This window comes from Pongo abelii, chromosome 1 (assembly GCF_028885655.2).
Source record: "Pongo abelii isolate AG06213 chromosome 1, NHGRI_mPonAbe1-v2.0_pri, whole genome shotgun sequence".
NCBI classification, from domain to species: domain Eukaryota; kingdom Metazoa; phylum Chordata; class Mammalia; order Primates; family Hominidae; genus Pongo; species Pongo abelii.
Window position 1 is genome coordinate 193,194,578 of NC_071985.2, and position 16,969 is coordinate 193,211,546.

A 16,969-nucleotide genomic window follows, 5' to 3' on the forward strand; every position below is an offset into this window, starting at 1 on the left:
TGGCGCCGGCCTCCCTCCCCGCAACCCTGCCGGTCCTCTCAGGTGACAGCTCACGCCGGCCCCCGCCCCGCCCCCCGCATATTCAGGAGCCCCGGCCCACCCCGCCCGCGAACAGCCAGCGCCGGAGGAGCGCCGGGAGACTCTGCCGTCGGTGCGTGCGCGGACCCGCACCCGTCCCCCTTGACCCCGCCGCCCGCCATGGCCGCCGCTGCGGCCGCCCCCCGCAGCCTCCTTGTTCTCCTCCAGGTGCTAGTGCTCGCTCTGGCGCAGATCGTAAGTTTCGCAGCCCCTCCGCTGCCAGGGTCCAGGGTGCCGGGCCTGGAGTCCGGGATGGAGGAGCTCTGCCTGTGTCCCGCGCCTGCTGACACCCCTAGCCCGAGAGGCCACCTGAGGACAGCGCCGCGGGCGGGTCCCCTCGGTGGGTGCATACATGGTGCCCATCGCGGCACCGTGAATGGAGGTGGCTGAGCCGGAGAGTCAGAGGGGACCCATCCCGAGACGCGCGGCCCGGCCTGGGACAGGCAGCGTGGGGCAGGAGCTGGCGCCCTGTCCTGGCAGCCCGGGGAGCCCAGGTGGCGGTGCATACAATGGTGCTCATTCACCCGCTGCGCAGCCTCCGCCCCCGCCGCCTCCCAGGGGGCGCCGGCTCCAACCAGACGCCGCTGTCGCCCCGAGGCGGCCTCTCGGCCCTGCCCGTCAACCCACGTCTCCCTTCCGAGGGCCTCCGGGGGCTGCGGGCGCGCAGGTAGGGCAGAGACCGGGCCCCGTCGGGTGCTGGGTGTGGTTCCGAGCTCGCCTGCGGGGCGCCAGCCTGGCACTTCGCGGCCTGGGGAGGTCGTGGGCACCGGGACCCCTGCCTGGGTCCGAGCTGGCCTCTTAAGAGGGCCGCCTTTTAAGATCTCTGATCTGTTCAGGGATGGGCAGCAGGATGCAGAATCTCCAGCTGTGAGCTCCCCTCATCTTGATATGACTTGTGACCTCCCTGAAACCTCACACCCATCCAGGGGCATTGAATTGCAGGCAAACGGGATCCAGAAAGAGGGTCTGCTTTCTGGGAGGCGCAGGCTCCTCCTGCTCCCCTGCAGCAGTCAGGACTTAGCGGAGGGAGGACCCGGCAGCTGTGCTGCCGAAGGGGCGCTCCGAGTGGGAAGATAGTACCCGCTTCACCTCCCTACACCTCCTTTCTCTGCGCCTCCCCCACTTTCCCGTCGGGTTTTCCCGCACCATGGGGAGAGGAGGAGGCGCTGTCTCTGCCTGTAGTTCACGTAAGAACAATAACCCGAGCCACCGCTCACTGAGGGCGGGCAGCCTGCGAGGCACAACCTTACATTCCATCTCTGATTTATTTGAGCTGTCCACGTCTCCATCTATTCCCCACCTCGACCGCGCAAGGGCAACCTGGCACAGTGGAAGGAGTCGGGCAGATCCAGGGCGGAGTCCTGGCGCCGCCGCCCACTCTCAGTGACCATGGACCCTTCATGTTCTGAGCCAGTTTCTGCGACTGCAAACTGGGGCCCGTAATAGCGCCCGCCTCCCGGTTCTGAGTATTCTGTAAGATAATGAATGCATGTAATGGCACACAGTGCCTGCTATGCAGAAGGTTCTCAATACGTGGGAGTTCGCGGAGGAGGTGCGCCCCTAGGACCCCGCTCCCAGGGTCGCTTGCAGCCCCGGGGACGCCCAGCTTCCTGCACTGTCTGAGGACTGCCCCACCCCGTGTGTGTTTTTCAGAGAGGTCCACCGGGAGAGCGGGGCCCCCCGGGGCCCCCGGGACCGCCGGGAGTGCCTGGATCCGACGGCGTCGACGTAAGTCTCTAACCTGGGACCAGGGCGGGAGGGAGGCAGCGGACAAAGGAGAACTTTGTGAGCGCTGTGGTGGGGGTGGGGACTGGGGTGCCCCTCGTCGCCAGTAGGCGGCGCCGGCCCGCACCACAAGGACGCCGTTTGTTCTGCAAAAACCTCAAACCAGCCCTGACATGCGGAGCCCGTTATAGCCGCCGACGGACAAGGAGCTGCTGTTCAGTCCGCCGGCCGCAGCTCACAGCAAGGCCTCATCCCCCTCCTCTCCTTTCCCCTCCTTGTGGAGTAGGAGGCGCCTCAACCCCTCACCCTGCCTCTGGCACATCTGGGCGCTTCTTCAGGGTCGCTTGGGAGCCTTGGCCAGACCACCGACCAGCTTGGGCCAGACTCCTGTCTCTTCCCTTCGGTTTTCTCTCCCCGATTTAGAATCAGCTGGGCTTGTTCCCTGCAGGGTGAGGGTTAAATACCTCATTCTGAAAGCTCCCGCAGGAGGGCCGCTTGATGTTTACCAGTCTGGACAGACTTCTATTCAACCTGGTGCCCCCACCCCCCAAACACAGGATGCTGGGCCCCCGGCCAGGCCCTGGCTGCTGAGGGCTCTGAAATGCCTGGAGGCCTCTCTGGGGCTGAATTGGACTCCACCGGCCCTGCCTGCCCACCACCAAGGGTCCTTTGTCACTGGAAGGAGGTCCTTCCCTCCCTGGGAACACTGAATTTCCCCCTTGCAGTCCCCCTTGCAGTCCCCCTTGGTCCTTGCCACTGGCTCAGCTTCCCGTTCTCCTGCCCTGCAGTCTGGAATAGAGCTGCTGCCCAACTCGCTCATCCCCCTTCACGTTTCTCCAAAAGCCCTAACCTTCCTCCCACACGTGCCCAAATCCAAGAGGCATCAGCTTGGAGCCCCCCGCCCTGGTAGTGGGTCTCACAGCTGGCACCTCATGACATCAGCACGTCTGTGCCTTCTTGCATGTTGCTGTCACCCTCTCCAACCTGGCCAGGGTTATTCTCCTGCTCCTATGATTTGTTTTTGGTTTTTATTTTTGAGGGAAAGGGGGCTCTTTTCCCAAAGATTGCAAGGCTTAGGGGACCTGGACAGAAGAGAGGAGAGTGAGGAGGAGAGCCTTTGGGAGTGGCCTGCCAGGGCCTGTGTGTGCCCCCTTGAGGTAGCGTGAGCCGTAGTGTGCTGTCTCACCGACTTGTATCTTGCAGGGTGACAAGGGGCCCCCTGGAAAAGCTGGCCCTCCGGTGAGTGCTTTATCCTCTTTGGCCTTTGATCCTTCCTGCTCTTGCCCTCCTCTGGCTCATGTTTGTTCCATCTCTGTTTTCAAGGGACCCAAGGGCGAGCCTGGCAAAGCTGGGCCAGATGGGCCAGACGGGAAGCCCGGGATTGATGTGAGTAGCTGAGTGTCGGGTGGGGTAGGGTGGGGCTCTGCCAATTGACCTCCAGGGCCTGGCTCTGGCATCTTCACTGATCTGTTCAGAGATGGGCAGCAGGATGGAGATTCTCCAGCTGTGAGCCCCCCTCACCTTGATATGACTTGTGACCTTCCTGGAACCTCACACCCACTCTGGGGCATTGATTTGCAGGCAACCGGGGTCCAGAGAGAGGGTCTGCTTTCTGGGAGGTGCAGGCTCCTCCTGCTCCCCCGCAGCAGTCAGGACTTAGTCTCACATTTCTGGCCTCCAAGGGTCAGGCTGAATATGTTGGGTGGGGCTGTCCTCGTGTGCCCTGTCCTTTCCTCTGCTCTTCCCCCAACCCCTGCCCACAGCCCCAGGCACGACTCAGGAGAGAAACATCATTTAGCTGATACCACAGAGCTCCCAGGGGGCCCCCAAAGTCACAGGCTCTTGAACACAGCCAGCCCCAGGGGCATGAGGACATCTGGTGGGGGTTACACTGGGCCAGTCACTGAAAGATGGGAGAAAGGAGAAAGCCCCATGACTTGCCTCTGCCCTGCTGGCTCATGAGGTGTGACCCCAGGGCTGGGACAGTCACCAGGGCCCCTTCAAACTCATCCACACCCTGCAATGATTACAAGGCGTATTGCCTTCTACATTGCATCGGTTCTCACATCTACCCAGAGAGGCACCCAGATGAGAAACTAAGGCTCAGAAAAAGTTGCCAATGGCCTGGCATGGTGGCTCATGCCTGTAATCCCAGCACTTTGGGAGGCCGAGGTGGGCAGATTACTTGAGGTCAGGAGTTCAAGACCAGCCTGGCCAACATGGCGAAACCCCATCTCTACTAAAAATACAAAAATTACCCAAGCGTGGTGGCACGTGCCTGTGGTCCTAGCTACTTGGGAGGCTGAGGCACAAGAATCATTTGAACCCAGGAAGCGGGGGTTGCAGTGAGCTGAGATTGCGCCACTGCACTCCAGCCTGAGCAACAGAGTGAGACTGTGTCTCAATTAAAAAAAAAAAAAGAAAGAAAGAAAAAAGAAAGAAAGAAAAAGAAAAGAGAAAGGAAAGAAAAAATGAAAAAGTTGCCAAGGCAGGACATCAAGTAAATGACCAATCTTGACCCATGGCTAGGTCTTCTAGACTCCTGAACCCGGAGGCATGAAGCCTGGGTCTGGCATGAAGCCAAATCTTTGGGCTTTGGTTTCTCATCTTTCAAAAGAAGGGAATTGTTCTGCCTGCCTCCTAGGGTTACTATGGGAACTGGGGAAAAGGAAAGAAAGGGGTCGAGGTTCCTAGGCCTTCATGAGCTATGGCGAAAGGGAGCCTCAGCCCACCCAGGAGGGACCCTTGAACCTGCCCTGCTCTGTGGGTCAGGGAGCAGGTTGGCCCTCATTGATCTTACATTTTCATTCTTCCCCAGGGTTTAACTGGAGCCAAGGGGGAGCCTGGCCCCATGGGGATCCCTGGAGTCAAGGTAAGGGGCCTGCTGGGGCCTCAGCATGGGCAATCTAGGGCCAGCGTTTGGGAGTGGCTGTAGAGAGGAAGTAGGAGCTGGGGAAACCCCAGTCTCTGAGCCTTTCTCGTTGCTCCTGCAGGGCCAGCCCGGGCTTCCTGGTCCTCCTGGCCTTCCGGTGAGTACAACCTGCAAGGGCTTCGAGGGACTCTTGGGGGAGAGGGGACCTGCAGAGGGAGCCATGAAGCCAATTTTCTTTCTTTCTGTTCCAGGGCCCTGGTTTTGCTGGACCTCCTGTAAGTCCTCAGGGATGGGGCAGGATCCCCAGAACTCCCAGGGAAGGAGGGACAACAGAAAGGCTTCGAGGGAATGGCTACCATGGGGAGGAGCCAGCTTGCTGTGATAGTGTCAGGAATAAGTGGACCTGCCAGAGACCCAGGGCCAGCCCACTCTGGGCCTGTCCACTGGCTCTGCAATTCTCTGGTCCTTAAAGCCTCAGTCTGTCAGTCTCTCTGCGGTTGGCAAAAAAAAAAAAAAAAAAAAAGTAAAAGTGGAGAAACGGGCTTTGGGTGCCTGTCTCTACCTTCATGCCCAGGGTATCTGACCCTCTGAGGCATCCTGACTGTCAACTCTCTGCTCCCCAGGGGCCGCCTGGACCTGTTGGCCTCCCTGGTGAGATTGGAATCCGAGGCCCCAAGGTGAGCCCCAGCCACCCTCTGTTCACTGCCTCTGGCCTTCTATCTCCAAGCTGGCAAGCTGGGTGGTCTTCTGGAAGTTCCTGGGCCTGCTCCTGGCCACTGGGAAACTCCTCCAGGTCTGGGGCAGAAGCCACTCCTATGAGCCCACCCGGCACTAGGTCTTTTAGGGACGCCAAGGGCTGGCCCCATCCCCTGTCAATCAGGCCTTCATCTCCCAAGATGGTGGATCTCACAAAGTGACCGGGAAGACAGGGTAGAGAGGGCAGCGGCAGGACCTGGAGGAGGGCACTAGGGTAAGCTGGTAAGGGCTGGTCAGGGGTATGATTTGGGCTTCTTTTGCTTCCAGGGGGACCCTGGACCAGATGGACCATCGGGGCCCCCAGGACCCCCTGGGAAACCTGTAAGTGTCCCCAGACCCCCGACATGGCAAAGTGCAGGGGAAGGAGAAGGGTCTTTGAGCAAGCCTGCGGCGGGAAAGGGTCAGGCCAAGCTCCATCTTCATGTCTCCTCTCAGGGTCTCCCGGGAACCATCCAGGGTCTGGAAGGCAGTGCGGATTTCCTGGTGAGAAGCGAGGTCTGGGGCGGGGCTAATGCAGGGGGGCGGGGCCACGGAGATGGGGGTGTCGGGAGAGATGGGGAGGGGCTGCAGTGCAAGGGTTCCACCAGGTGAGGTAGAGGAGAGCACGGGGCTTGGAGAGATGGGGGCGCACTGCCCAGCTGATTACAGGACCCTGTGGGATTTTCTTTTTCCAGTGTCCAACCGACTGTCCACCCGGGATGAAAGGTCCCCCAGGGCTGCAGGGAGTGAAGGTGAGAGCTCCTGGCCTGAATCTTGGGAGGGTGGTGCAGGTGACAGGAGGGGACCTCGTATTGAGCTTTCTCCTTCCCTTCAGGGGCATGCGGGCAAACGCGGGATTCTGGGTGATCCCGGCCGCCAGGGGAAGCCGGTGAGTGCAAGGGCTGAGGGCTGTGGGTCGGGGATACGTGGAGATGTTCCTACAGGGCTCTGTCCCCTTCTTCATCCCTTCCCCTTCCCCTGTGGGTTCTGGGGACAGAGCCTTGAGCTGGGGGCTGGAGGCCTGTGCTCCAGGTCGGCATGTCTCTGGTCATGTCTCCTTGCTTGGCCTTTCTCTATCTGTAACACGGGACTGTAGGGTTTGTAGTAGTCCTTCCTGTCTGCTTGTGCTGGGGAAAAGAGGTGGTATCTTTGCTTGTCTGTATATGTGTCTTTCTATCTGCCTGCCCGTCTGACAGCTCATCCCTGCCCTTTAGGGTCCCAAGGGAGATGTGGGTGCCTCTGGAGAGCAAGGCATCCCTGGACCACCGGTAAGGACCACCTTGCCTGAGTGGCCCTCTTCTCCCTCACCCCAGGAGCCCTTCATGGAGTCATTTCCCTGCTCAGGCCTCTAGCTTGTAAAAGAGACACCTGTGTCTAGCTGGGAGCATCTCTGGATGGGGAGAGGGAGGCTGAAACTGTCAGGAATGAGGGACAGGAACCAAAGCTGTCAGCAAGAAGCCCAGGCTGAGGTCCAGGTCTACCACTGTCCCTTTGAGTAATGCAGTGAGTCCCTCCTCATCTCTGAACCTCAATGTCCCATCCACGAGACAGAGACTCTGCTGCCTACCTCAAAAAGGCACTGTAAGATTGAAGGTGGGCATCAGACAAGGTATCATGAAGTGGGCCTTGCAATTGCCGTTGCTGTCATTTTTCTTTCTCAACAGGGTCCCCAGGGTATCAGGGGCTACCCGGGCATGGCAGGTCCCAAGGGAGAGACGGTAAGTGAATCTTGGGGTGTTCTACAAGAGCTTCCAGGAGCTGCCTTCTGGCCCCTGGAGTTCAGCCAGGACTGACCTGCAACCCTTTCCTCTCCCCAGGGCCCTCATGGATATAAAGGCATGGTGGGCGCCGTCGGTGCCACTGGGCCACCGGTAAGCCTGCTTTTGCTCCCCTACCCCCGAGGCTGGAGCTCCTACAGCTACAGCCAGAGTGGGCATGGCTCCCCCTGAGCCTGTGTGACCTGGATTCCTGCTTGTCTTTCTTGCCAGGGTGAGGAAGGTCCTAGGGGACCACCAGGCCGAGCTGGGGAGAAGGGTGACTTGGTGAGTCCTCAGGCACCCATTGTTCAGTCAGGGCCCCTGGGGAGTACTGGGCAGGACAAGGCGCCACCTAAGGCTGTGTGTGTGTGAGTGCGTGAGTGTGTGTGTGTGAGTGTGAATGTGTAGTGTGTGTGTATGTGTGTGTAGTATGTGAGTGTGTAAGTTTATCTGTGTGAGTGTGACTATGTAGTGTGTGTGAGTGTGAGTGTGTAGTGTATGTGTGTGTGTGAGTGTAGACTGTGTATATATGAGTGTGTGTGTACAGTGTGTATGTGTGAGGCTGTCTGAGTGTGTGTAGTATGTGTATGTGAGTGTGTGAGGATATCTCTGAGTGTGAGTGTTTGTATGTGTGTGTGAGTGAGTGTGAGTGTGTGTGTGTCTGCACAAGTGGGTGACCTGCTGGGGAGGACCATCTGTGCCAAGAGCCCAGTCAGCCCAAATTCAGACTTTAGGAGAAGCCCTGGGATCCAGTCCCATAGTCACTGGGGCCAGACAATGAGATTCCAGCAAATCAGCCATGGGGCTAATGGGATTTGGTCTGGATGCCAGTTCTCTTAACTCTTTTTTTTTTTCTAATTAATAGACCTATTGGGGGAAGCAGTTTTAAGTTTACAGAAAAATGGAGCAGAAAACACAGTTAACTTTTATTATTTTTTAGTTTTTTTAATTATTATTTTCTTTTTAAAATTTAAAAAATTCTTATACTTTTATTTTTCTATTAGACAGCAGAGATCATCTAGTTGTTTTGTTTTGTTTTGTTTGTTTTGTTTTGTTTTTGAGGTGGAGTTTTGTTCTTGTTGCCCAGGCTGGAGTGCAATGGTGGGATCTCGGCTCACTGCAAACTCCGCCTCCCTGGTTCAAGAGATTCTCTTGCCTCAGCCACCCAAGTGGCTGGGATTACAGGCATGCACCACCATGCTCAGCTAATTTTGTATTTTTAGTAGAGACAGGGTTTCACCATGTTAGTCAGGCTGGTCTCGAACTCCTGACCTCAGGTGATCCACTTGCCTCGGCCTCCCAAATTGCTGGGATTACAGGCGTGAGCCAACACGCCCAGCCATATCTACTTTTTTAATGCAATTTTTTAACTATACAGAAAACCAGTGAGAGTGATATAAAGAATCCCCATGTACCTATCACAGGTTCCAATTCAGTTATTAACATTTTGTCATTCTTGTGTCCTCTATCCCCCAACCCCCTCCTTCCTTTGCTTTGCTCTGATGTTTTCAAGTAAATCCTTAACATCCTATCATCTCAACCCTAGATACTTTTGTACATATCTCTAAACAATAAGCACTCATTCTCACATAATCACATTATCACAACTGACAAAATAAACAAGTACTCCCTAACATCATCTAATGGCCAGTCTCTGTTCAGTTTTTCCCTGGTTCTTGTTCAAATCGAGACTCATACAGCATCCACACACTGCATTCGGTTGTTGTGTTCCTTAGGCTGAGTGGAGTGTGGGGCCTTGGCCAAGGTCTCAGTGGATGCTGGCTCCCACCCCTGCTCCGGCTCAGCCCAGCCTGGCCTCCTGGCACTGACTTCTCCTCCCTCCTGCTGGTGCCAGGGCAGGAAGGGTACTCCCAAGGCTCTCTCCTCCGGCCCCTGCACGGTGTGGCCTGTGCCAGAGGAACTCTGGGACCCAGAGGCCACTGTTCTCAGTGGTTCCCCTCTCTGCACAGACAGACAGGGGGCCAACATCCTGAGGGTGACCTGATCTCTCTCCGCTTTGCAGGGCAGCCCAGGTATTCGTGGACCCCAGGGGATCACAGGCCCGAAAGGAGCAACGGTAGGTGCCAGAGGCCTAGGCCCACCAGGACAGAGGCCAGGGCCCAATTGCTTTGTCCAAACCCCCAGAAGAGAAGCCTGGGATGCTAGTCTGAACTCTGCAACTGGTGGGCTGGCTCTGTAACCTCAGGAAATGCGTCCCTTTCTGTGCCTCAGTTTCTTCACCTGTAAACAGGGGTGATGACATAGGGGAGGTCATGGGGAGCTGGCAGCAGTCGGGGACACCACCTTCCACACTAGGGAAGGACTGTGTTCCGTGACCGTCATCCCCTTCCCACTTCAGCTCCCCTCCCCCAGTTGGCCGGTGGGGCTTCCTGGGATGACCAGAGCCACTCCCTCCCTGCACACTGCAGCTGTCGCAGAGGAACAAGGGTGGGTGGCCGGACCCCAGACATCTCCGCATTGTCACTCTCCTTTGAACTTTCCTCCTGAGTAGGGCCCCCCAGGCATCAATGGCAAGGACGGGACCCCAGGCACACCTGGCATGAAGGTAGGAGTGGGGCTGCTGATGGGACTGGGGCAGGGGCAGGGCCTTGAGTCTGACCATGCGGATTCTAGACACCCAGGGCCTGGGGTCCTCAGGTCTGTCGTGGACATGCCCTTTCTTGCCTCTGGATCTCAATTTCCCTACTTGCATCTGGGTAGAAGCCATGGCCCTCTGGCTGGAGCTTTAATTTGTATCTCTGGTTATCTGTCTATCCCAGGGCAGTGCAGGACAGGCGGGACAGCCAGGAAGTCCAGGCCACCAGGGCCTAGCGGTAAGTGTCAGATGGAGCCACAGGGGCTGGCCAGGGGCTAGTGGCTGATGAGGTTAGAATCCACACACACCCAGGGCTCTTGCTCAATCACCACCTCTTGCCTCGTTACCAACTCTGTGACCCCTGGCCTGGCGAAGGCTTCATTACTTGGACAATTACTCTAGCCTTCTCTTTGGCCATTCCAGTCCTCCATGTTGGCTAAATGGGATCTGACCATTTCCGCACTATAGCACCTTGCATGGCTCCCCACCGCCTCCAGGAAAAAGTCATTCAGTCCAGTCCTTCAATAAGTAGTTACTGAGGTCGGGTGCAGTGGCTCATGCCTATCATCCCAGCACTTCAGGAGGCTCAGGCAGGTGGATCACTTGAGGTCAGGAGTTCAAAACCAGCCTGGCCAATGTGGTGACACCCTGTCTCTACTAAAAATACAAAAATTAGCTGGGCATGGCAGCTCATGCCTGTAATCTCAGCTACTCAGGAGGCTGAGGCAGGAGAATTGCTTGAGCCCAGGAGGCGGAGGTTGCACTGAGCCAAGATTACACCACTGCACTCCAGCCTGGGTAACAGAGCAAGACTCCATCTCAAAAAAAAAAAAAAATAGTTATTGAGCATCTGAGGTATACTAAGTGGCAGGTAAACACTTATAAACAGGACAGATGCAATCTTTGTCCTCGTGGCTCATCTTACCACTCAATGACCACCATAATCTGACCCCAACCTGCCCCTCCTGCCATATCAGCAATGGCCCCTCTCTGTCCTTCCCCTTCTCAACAGGCCTTGGCTTTTCTGCCTCCACACCTTTAGGCCTTTGCTGGTCCCTCTGTTTGAAATGCCCTTTCTGGTCTCTTATCGTTCAGGGCCATCTCCATTCCATACCTCCTGGAGTCCAGTCCATGGGAGCCTGCCCTCCCTCCCTGTGGGGGTGCTGAGTGGCCAAACCTGTTTCTGTGCACACATGCAAACTCGTGTTCCTGCGTGCACTCACATGGGCTCAGGCACCTGAGAGCACATACTCATCTCTTCCCCATAGACCCCAGGTCCTGGGAGACAGGCCATTCTCTGTGCCCCACTCCTCTGCCACCACTGTGGGAAAGTACAGTTAAGTTCATGATGCCGTGGCTGGACCTTCTGTTGTTCAGCTCCCACAGGTGGGGGAATCTGGATTGGGGATGGGAGGCAAAGCAGCAGGTGCATGGGGCTCCCCCATGCCAGGGCAGAAACTGACTTCAACTTCTTTCTGCAGGGTGTGCCAGGTCAGCCTGGGACAAAAGGAGGCCCTGGAGACCAGGTGAGGCGATCCCAAGCTGGGGACAGAATTGATCAAGGAAGTCTGGGGCCAGGAAGATCCAGGCCTCAGCCAAGTCTCAGAGGCTCAGCCAGAACATAAGCCCCTTGGGCCTAACCACCTCCCTCCGGCCACCTCCCACCCATCATGCACTCCTCAGCCTGCCTCAGTGCAGATAGGATGGCATGGCTTTAAATCCAGAGGAGAAACAAACAGGAAAATCAGGAGCCAAGAGAACTGAACCAAGAATACCCTCTCTCCCTCCCCAACTCATTTGGTTCCAGGCTCTGTTTAGGCTTCGTTGAGTTTCCCTGAGGCCAAGGGCCTGACTGGGCCACCCAGACTGACCTGAGAACTGTCTTCCTGCAGGGTGAGCCGGGCCCGCAGGGCCTTCCTGGATTCTCTGGTCCCCCTGGGAAAGAGGTAAATGCCCCCTGCCCTGACACAAGGGTTCCTGCTTTAGGGTGAGGCTGTGGGGTGGAGCCCTAACCTAGGGAGAGCTCTGAGTTAGTCTGGCTCTGCCCTGACCCAATGACCCAGGGAAGCTCTTTCTCCTCCCTGGGCCCATTTCCCTATGTACATTGCAGGGAGGGTGAGGACTGGCTCTGTTGTGGAGTGTGACTTTCCTAGATGGCCAAGTTGACGGGCTGGGAATCCAACAGGCAGTGTTGTTCGTTCATTTATTCATTGCATAAACATTCACTAAACACTTGCAACTATGAGTCTCCTCCTCACATGGAGGGTATAGTTTAATGGAAGAAATAGACATGAAATAAATGATCACGCCGGGCGTGGTGGCTCACGCCTGTAATCCCAGCACTTTGGGAGGCCGACGCGGGCGGATCACGAGGTGAGGAGATCCAGACCGCGGTGAAACCCCGTCTCTACTAAAAATACAAAAAATTAGCCGGGGGCGGTGGCAGGCACCTGTAGTCCTAGCTACTCCGGAGGCTGAGGCAGAATGGCGTGAACCCGGGAGGCGGAGCTTGCAGTAAGCCGAGATCACACCACTGTATTCCAGCCTGGGCAACAGAGCCAGACTCCATCTCAAAAAAAAAAAAAAAGAAAGAAAGAAATGATCACATGATAAGTAATTCAAATTGTGTTGGGTCCTTTGAAGGAAAACTACAGGGACCCAAAAGCATGGAACAGGTGGTCTGGGAAACCTTCCCTGATGAAGCAAATTAGCTGAGACCCAAGGGTAGGGAGGGGCTGGCCAGTTGTGGAAGGGTGGGTTCCACCAGGTCAAACGCTTAGCCCCAATTTCTCCTTCCTCCAGGGAGAGCCAGGGCCTCGAGGAGAAATTGGTCCCCAGGGCATCATGGGACAGAAGGTAAGTGCCTGGCACAATGGCCCCTCCCCAGGGGCCTCTGCAGCAGCTGGCACTGCTGGATACAGCACCTGCTCCATGCAGCCCAGCCTGTGAGATGCCTCCCCAGGCAGGGCCTGGGTTTGCTTTGCTGGTCTGCCAAGTGGAGCAAAGGACCCCCTGCCAGTGACAGCAGGAATGGAGGGCACCCTGACCATGCGGTGCCAGGCCTGGGTGCGGGAGGCCACCCCTGCTGAGAGCTGCTGAGGGTGTGACCTTCTCTTTCTATTTCAGGGTGACCAAGGCGAGAGGGGTCCAGTGGGGCAGCCAGGCCCTCAGGGAAGGCAGGTGAGTGCAGGCCAGCTGAGGTGGGCAGGGCGTCATATCCAAGCCCCTCATTCCATTTATTCCTTTGGTTTCTTTTCTCCTCAGGGCCCTAAGGGGGAGCAGGGCCCCCCTGGAATTCCAGGGCCCCAAGGCTTGCCAGGCGTCAAAGGAGACAAGGTGCCAGATGGGGCTGGGAAACACCTGGGAAAGGGGCCCTATAACAGGGGGAGTGGGGTCGGCAGGACTCAGATCCTTCCGGAGCCTCCAAACCTGCGGATCGCAGGGTTCTGGTCTGGTCGGCGAGGCGGATTTGGAAAGATGGCTGTGGCCGAAAGTTAGGTGGGGGACCCCGTGGAGGAGGGAACTCGCCAAACCCCTCACTCCCCGCTTTCTCCAGGGCTCCCCAGGGAAGACCGGGCCCCGCGGCGGAGTGGTGAGTCCCAGCACCCCTGTTCCCAGCCACCCCCAACCCTGCTCCGCCTCCCTGCCGCCACCGCGCGTCTGACCCGTGGTTCTCTCTGCAGGGTGACCCGGGGGTGGCCGGCCTCCCCGGAGAGAAAGGCGAGAAGGTGAGCGCGCGGCCTGGGGAAGGGCGGGGAGCGGCGGCTGGCCCCGGGGTCCCCACGGCTTCGTGACCGCGGCTCCTTGTGCCTGCAGGGCGAGTCCGGCGAGCCGGGGCCCAAGGGACAGGTGAGTCCTCCCCTCCCGGCGTTCTCCGACTTTCCTGGGCAGCCCTGGGACCTCCACTCTCCTGGCCCCTCCCTTCTCCCGGCCCCACCCCCTTCCTCGACCCCCACCACCCACTCTCACCCGGCTCTCACCCGGCTCTCACCTTCTCACCCGGCTCTGCTCCCACCCCCATCCCCCTCAGCAAGGTGTACGTGGAGAACCCGGCTACCCTGGCCCCAGCGGGGATGCGGGCGCCCCAGGGGTTCAGGGCTACCCTGGTCCCCCCGGACCTCGAGGACTGGCTGGGAACCGAGGCGTGCCAGGACAGCCCGGGAGACAGGGCGTGGAGGTGAGTCGGCCCCAGGGTAGGAGGAGATTCTTCTAGGTAGATCTGTTCTGGGGTGCGGCTTACCCGCCAAAGGCTAGGGGTTCCCAGAGACTCACCGACTTCCCCGAGACTGGTTCCAAGCCCCAGAGTAGACAGGAAGGCTGTGAGTGCAGACTGAGGGATTACCCCGCGACCTTCCCAGGTAAGCCCTTGGCCCTGCCCAGGTACAGTCTGTTCCTCAGCTTGGGAATTAATGACTCTGGACACCAGAGTCTCCTCCATGGCGGCCTCACGCTCAGCCAGGTGGGACAGGAGCGGTGGGCCCTTGTGGCCAGGGGCTTCTTCCTGAAAGGCCTCTGCTTTCAGGGCCGGGATGCCACTGACCAGCACATCGTGGATGTGGCGCTGAAGATGCTGCAAGGTGAGGGGCAGCAACCCCTCCTCACAGTCCGTTCCAGGGCATCGCCGCCCCTCACCCACTCCCGGAGCCTCCACGTGTTCACTTGTCTGAAAATCTGGAGTCCTGGGGGCTCCTTCCAGTCCAGTCTCCGAAGGGTTTCGGGACCTTGAATAAGTCACTCTGGGCCTTTGACTTCCGCAAAACAGAGCCCACGGAAGGTGGTGCTTTTCTGTCTGCAAACCTAGGGGCCAGGGCCCATCAGAATGCTCTGCCTCCCCTAGTGTTACTGCTGACACCCATCTCATAGACTTCCCTCTCCCTCCCTCCAGAGCAACTGGCAGAGGTTGCCGTGAGTGCCAAGCGGGAAGCCCTGGGTGCGGTGGGCATGATGGGTCCCCCAGGACCTCCTGGGCCCCCTGGGTACCCAGGCAAGCAGGGACCCCATGGGCACCCTGGCCCTCAGGGCATTCCTGGCATCGTGGGAGCCGTGGGTCAGATCGGCAACACGGGGCCCAAGGGTGAGTGCTCCTCTGCGGCGGGCATGGGGGCCAGGCAGTGAGGATTTGTCCAGGCCGGCCCTTTCCCCATTCCCTTCTCAGGATGACATACAGACCCTTCCCAGGTTCCTCAGCCACATGGTCCAGGAGACACTCCTGGGCTCTTTCCCAGTAGCAAACGGATGGCAATGAATGTGCTATGTTATCACTCGGGGTTTCTGGGGTTTGTTTTTGAATGTGCTTAGTGGTACCCCATAAGCATCTTTCCATGTCAATAGAGATGGGGCGGCACACCAGCAGAGCAGTAAAGCAGGCAGGCTGGAGCCACACACGGGTGTGAATCCAGACTCCCCTTTCTCATCGTGGCTCTCAGACGAGTTACCTACTAATTTCCCTGGGCCTTAGGTTTACCATCTGCAAAATGGGGACACTGAAAGTACCAACCTCATGGTGTGGCAGTGAGGACTATGCTTAGAGTAGTTTACATAGAGTTCGTCTTAGTTCACTGAGACACGGTAAATGCTAGATATTGTTATGCTTACTTTCCTGTAATAAAACTGTATTGGTTACATAATTTTCCATCCTTTGTCTGCACCTTCCTTTATTTAACAAGCCCTGTGTGATCATTTCCAACTTTCCTCTATTACAAACTAGCACAAAACAGGAATCATTTCTGTGTGTGAAACATAGCAAAAAATAGAGGAAAAGCATTTTCCAATTCTGAAAAACGAAGATTCCCTTTTTTGTCTACAGGAAAACGTGGAGAGAAGGGTGATCCAGGAGAAGTGGGACGGGGGCACCCCGGGATGCCTGGGCCCCCAGGGATCCCAGGTAAGCCATTGGCCCTGCCCAGCTGCAGTGTGTTCCTCAGCTTGGGAATTAATGACGTGTGGACACTGGGGTCTCCTCCATGGCGGCCTCACACTCAGCCAGCTCAGTCCTTGATTACCCAGCTTCTGCACCCCTTTGGAGCACCCCGGAGTCTCTGGGTGGTTCTAGCTCTGGAAGCTGGGTCTCTCAGGACTTCCCAGGATCCACCACCATCACTTCACAGAGGTGACGGAAGGGATGTTTGCTCCCAAAGCTCACTGATTGGGAGCTGGGGGTAGGGGACAATCACAGAATCTCTACCTCTGGGGCAGAGTCCCTTCTCCTGTGGCGTCTTTGGCCTCATTTTCTCCATCTGAAAAATTTCCCCACCTTCAAAATTCTGGGCCTGAGACAAGAGGTGCCCCTAATGTCTTGACTTTCTCCTGTTCACAGGACTCCCTGGCCGGCCTGGCCAGGCAATCAACGGCAAGGATGGAGATCGAGGGTCCCCAGGGGCTCCAGGAGAGGCAGGTCGACCTGGCCTGCCAGGCCCCGTGGGGCTGCCAGGCTTCTGTGAACCTGCAGCCTGCCTTGGAGCTTCGGCCTATGCCTCTGCCCGCCTTGCAGAGCCTGGATCCATCAAGGGGCCTTGAGCATCAGGCCCAGACAGAGCCCGGCAGGCATCCTGGCGGGAAGGACCAGGTCCCCTCTGGGTGGACATGTACCCATCCCCAACCCAGGAAACCATCTCCCCCAGGACCTTCTGTCTGGGACCCAGGAGTCCTGAGGAAAAGGAATTCTAAAACATGGGGGAAGGGGAGGTAGAGCACTGATGAGTGAAAAAGTGAGGCCAACACACAGGGCAAGTGGTGTCGATGGAGTCGAAGCGCTGAAGGAAGCGGCTTTCCTTCCAGGGAGCATCATTCGGCTGTTACCAAAACAAACATCTTAATCTGCACCATTCTCCACTGGCCATCTTGTCCTCGGGTCAGTGGAACATGGGCACCCCGGGAGGCCTGGGCCCTGCCCAGCTACAGTTCCACCCGTCAGCTTGAGGACTAATGACTGAGGTCTCTGCCAGTTCCTGATCCCATCTCACTCTCTGGACCTACCAGGTGACTGCTGCTGGGTGACTACCCTGAGGCGGCTATACCCTTAAGGCAGCCCCACTACTTCCTTCCCTGCCTCCCAACTCAGTATTTAAACATCATCTCCCTTCTCTGTCTCGCATAACTCCCCACCCGTTTCTCCCCAATCCACACAGGCCTTTCTGTAAATAAAAGCTCCCAAGTTGGGTACAAACCAGGACATTGGAGTTACTCTATCCTGGAGTTAACCAGGAT

The 16,969-nt window shown here is 57.5% G+C and overlaps 1 protein-coding gene across 1 annotated transcript; it reads left to right on the plus strand.

Annotated features, from left to right (window-relative positions):
- The first annotated feature begins 108 nt into the window (after positions 1-108).
- COL9A2 (collagen type IX alpha 2 chain) lies at positions 109-16,969 on the plus strand. Its single transcript, XM_024251520.3, has 32 exons — positions 109-273; positions 1,732-1,806; positions 3,007-3,042; positions 3,127-3,189; positions 4,622-4,675; positions 4,797-4,832; positions 4,927-4,950; positions 5,299-5,352; positions 5,699-5,752; positions 5,867-5,914; positions 6,106-6,162; positions 6,246-6,299; positions 6,625-6,678; positions 7,075-7,128; positions 7,228-7,281; positions 7,399-7,452; positions 9,191-9,244; positions 9,680-9,733; positions 9,948-10,001; positions 11,245-11,289; positions 11,656-11,709; positions 12,566-12,619; positions 12,890-12,943; positions 13,028-13,099; positions 13,320-13,355; positions 13,447-13,491; positions 13,580-13,612; positions 13,794-13,940; positions 14,286-14,340; positions 14,649-14,837; positions 15,570-15,647; positions 16,080-16,969. Exons 1-32 carry the CDS (start codon positions 199-201, stop codon positions 16,277-16,279), a joined length of 2,070 nt encoding a protein of 689 aa, XP_024107288.2. The 5' UTR covers positions 109-198; the 3' UTR covers positions 16,280-16,969.

What these genes read in the sequence shown, in the direction of transcription:
- COL9A2 (XM_024251520.3), top strand. Translation starts at nt 199, where the DNA reads ATGGCCGCCGCTGCGGCCGCCCCCCGCAGCCTCCTTGTTCTCCTCCAG. An exon ending in CTGGTCCTCCTGGCCTTCCG is followed by an intron (nt 4,833 to 4,926) that starts GTGAGTACAACC and finishes TTTCTGTTCCAG; the next exon opens with GGCCCTGGTTTTGCTGGACC. An exon ending in CAGGTCCCAAGGGAGAGACG is followed by an intron (nt 7,129 to 7,227) that starts GTAAGTGAATCT and finishes TCCTCTCCCCAG; the next exon opens with GGCCCTCATGGATATAAAGG.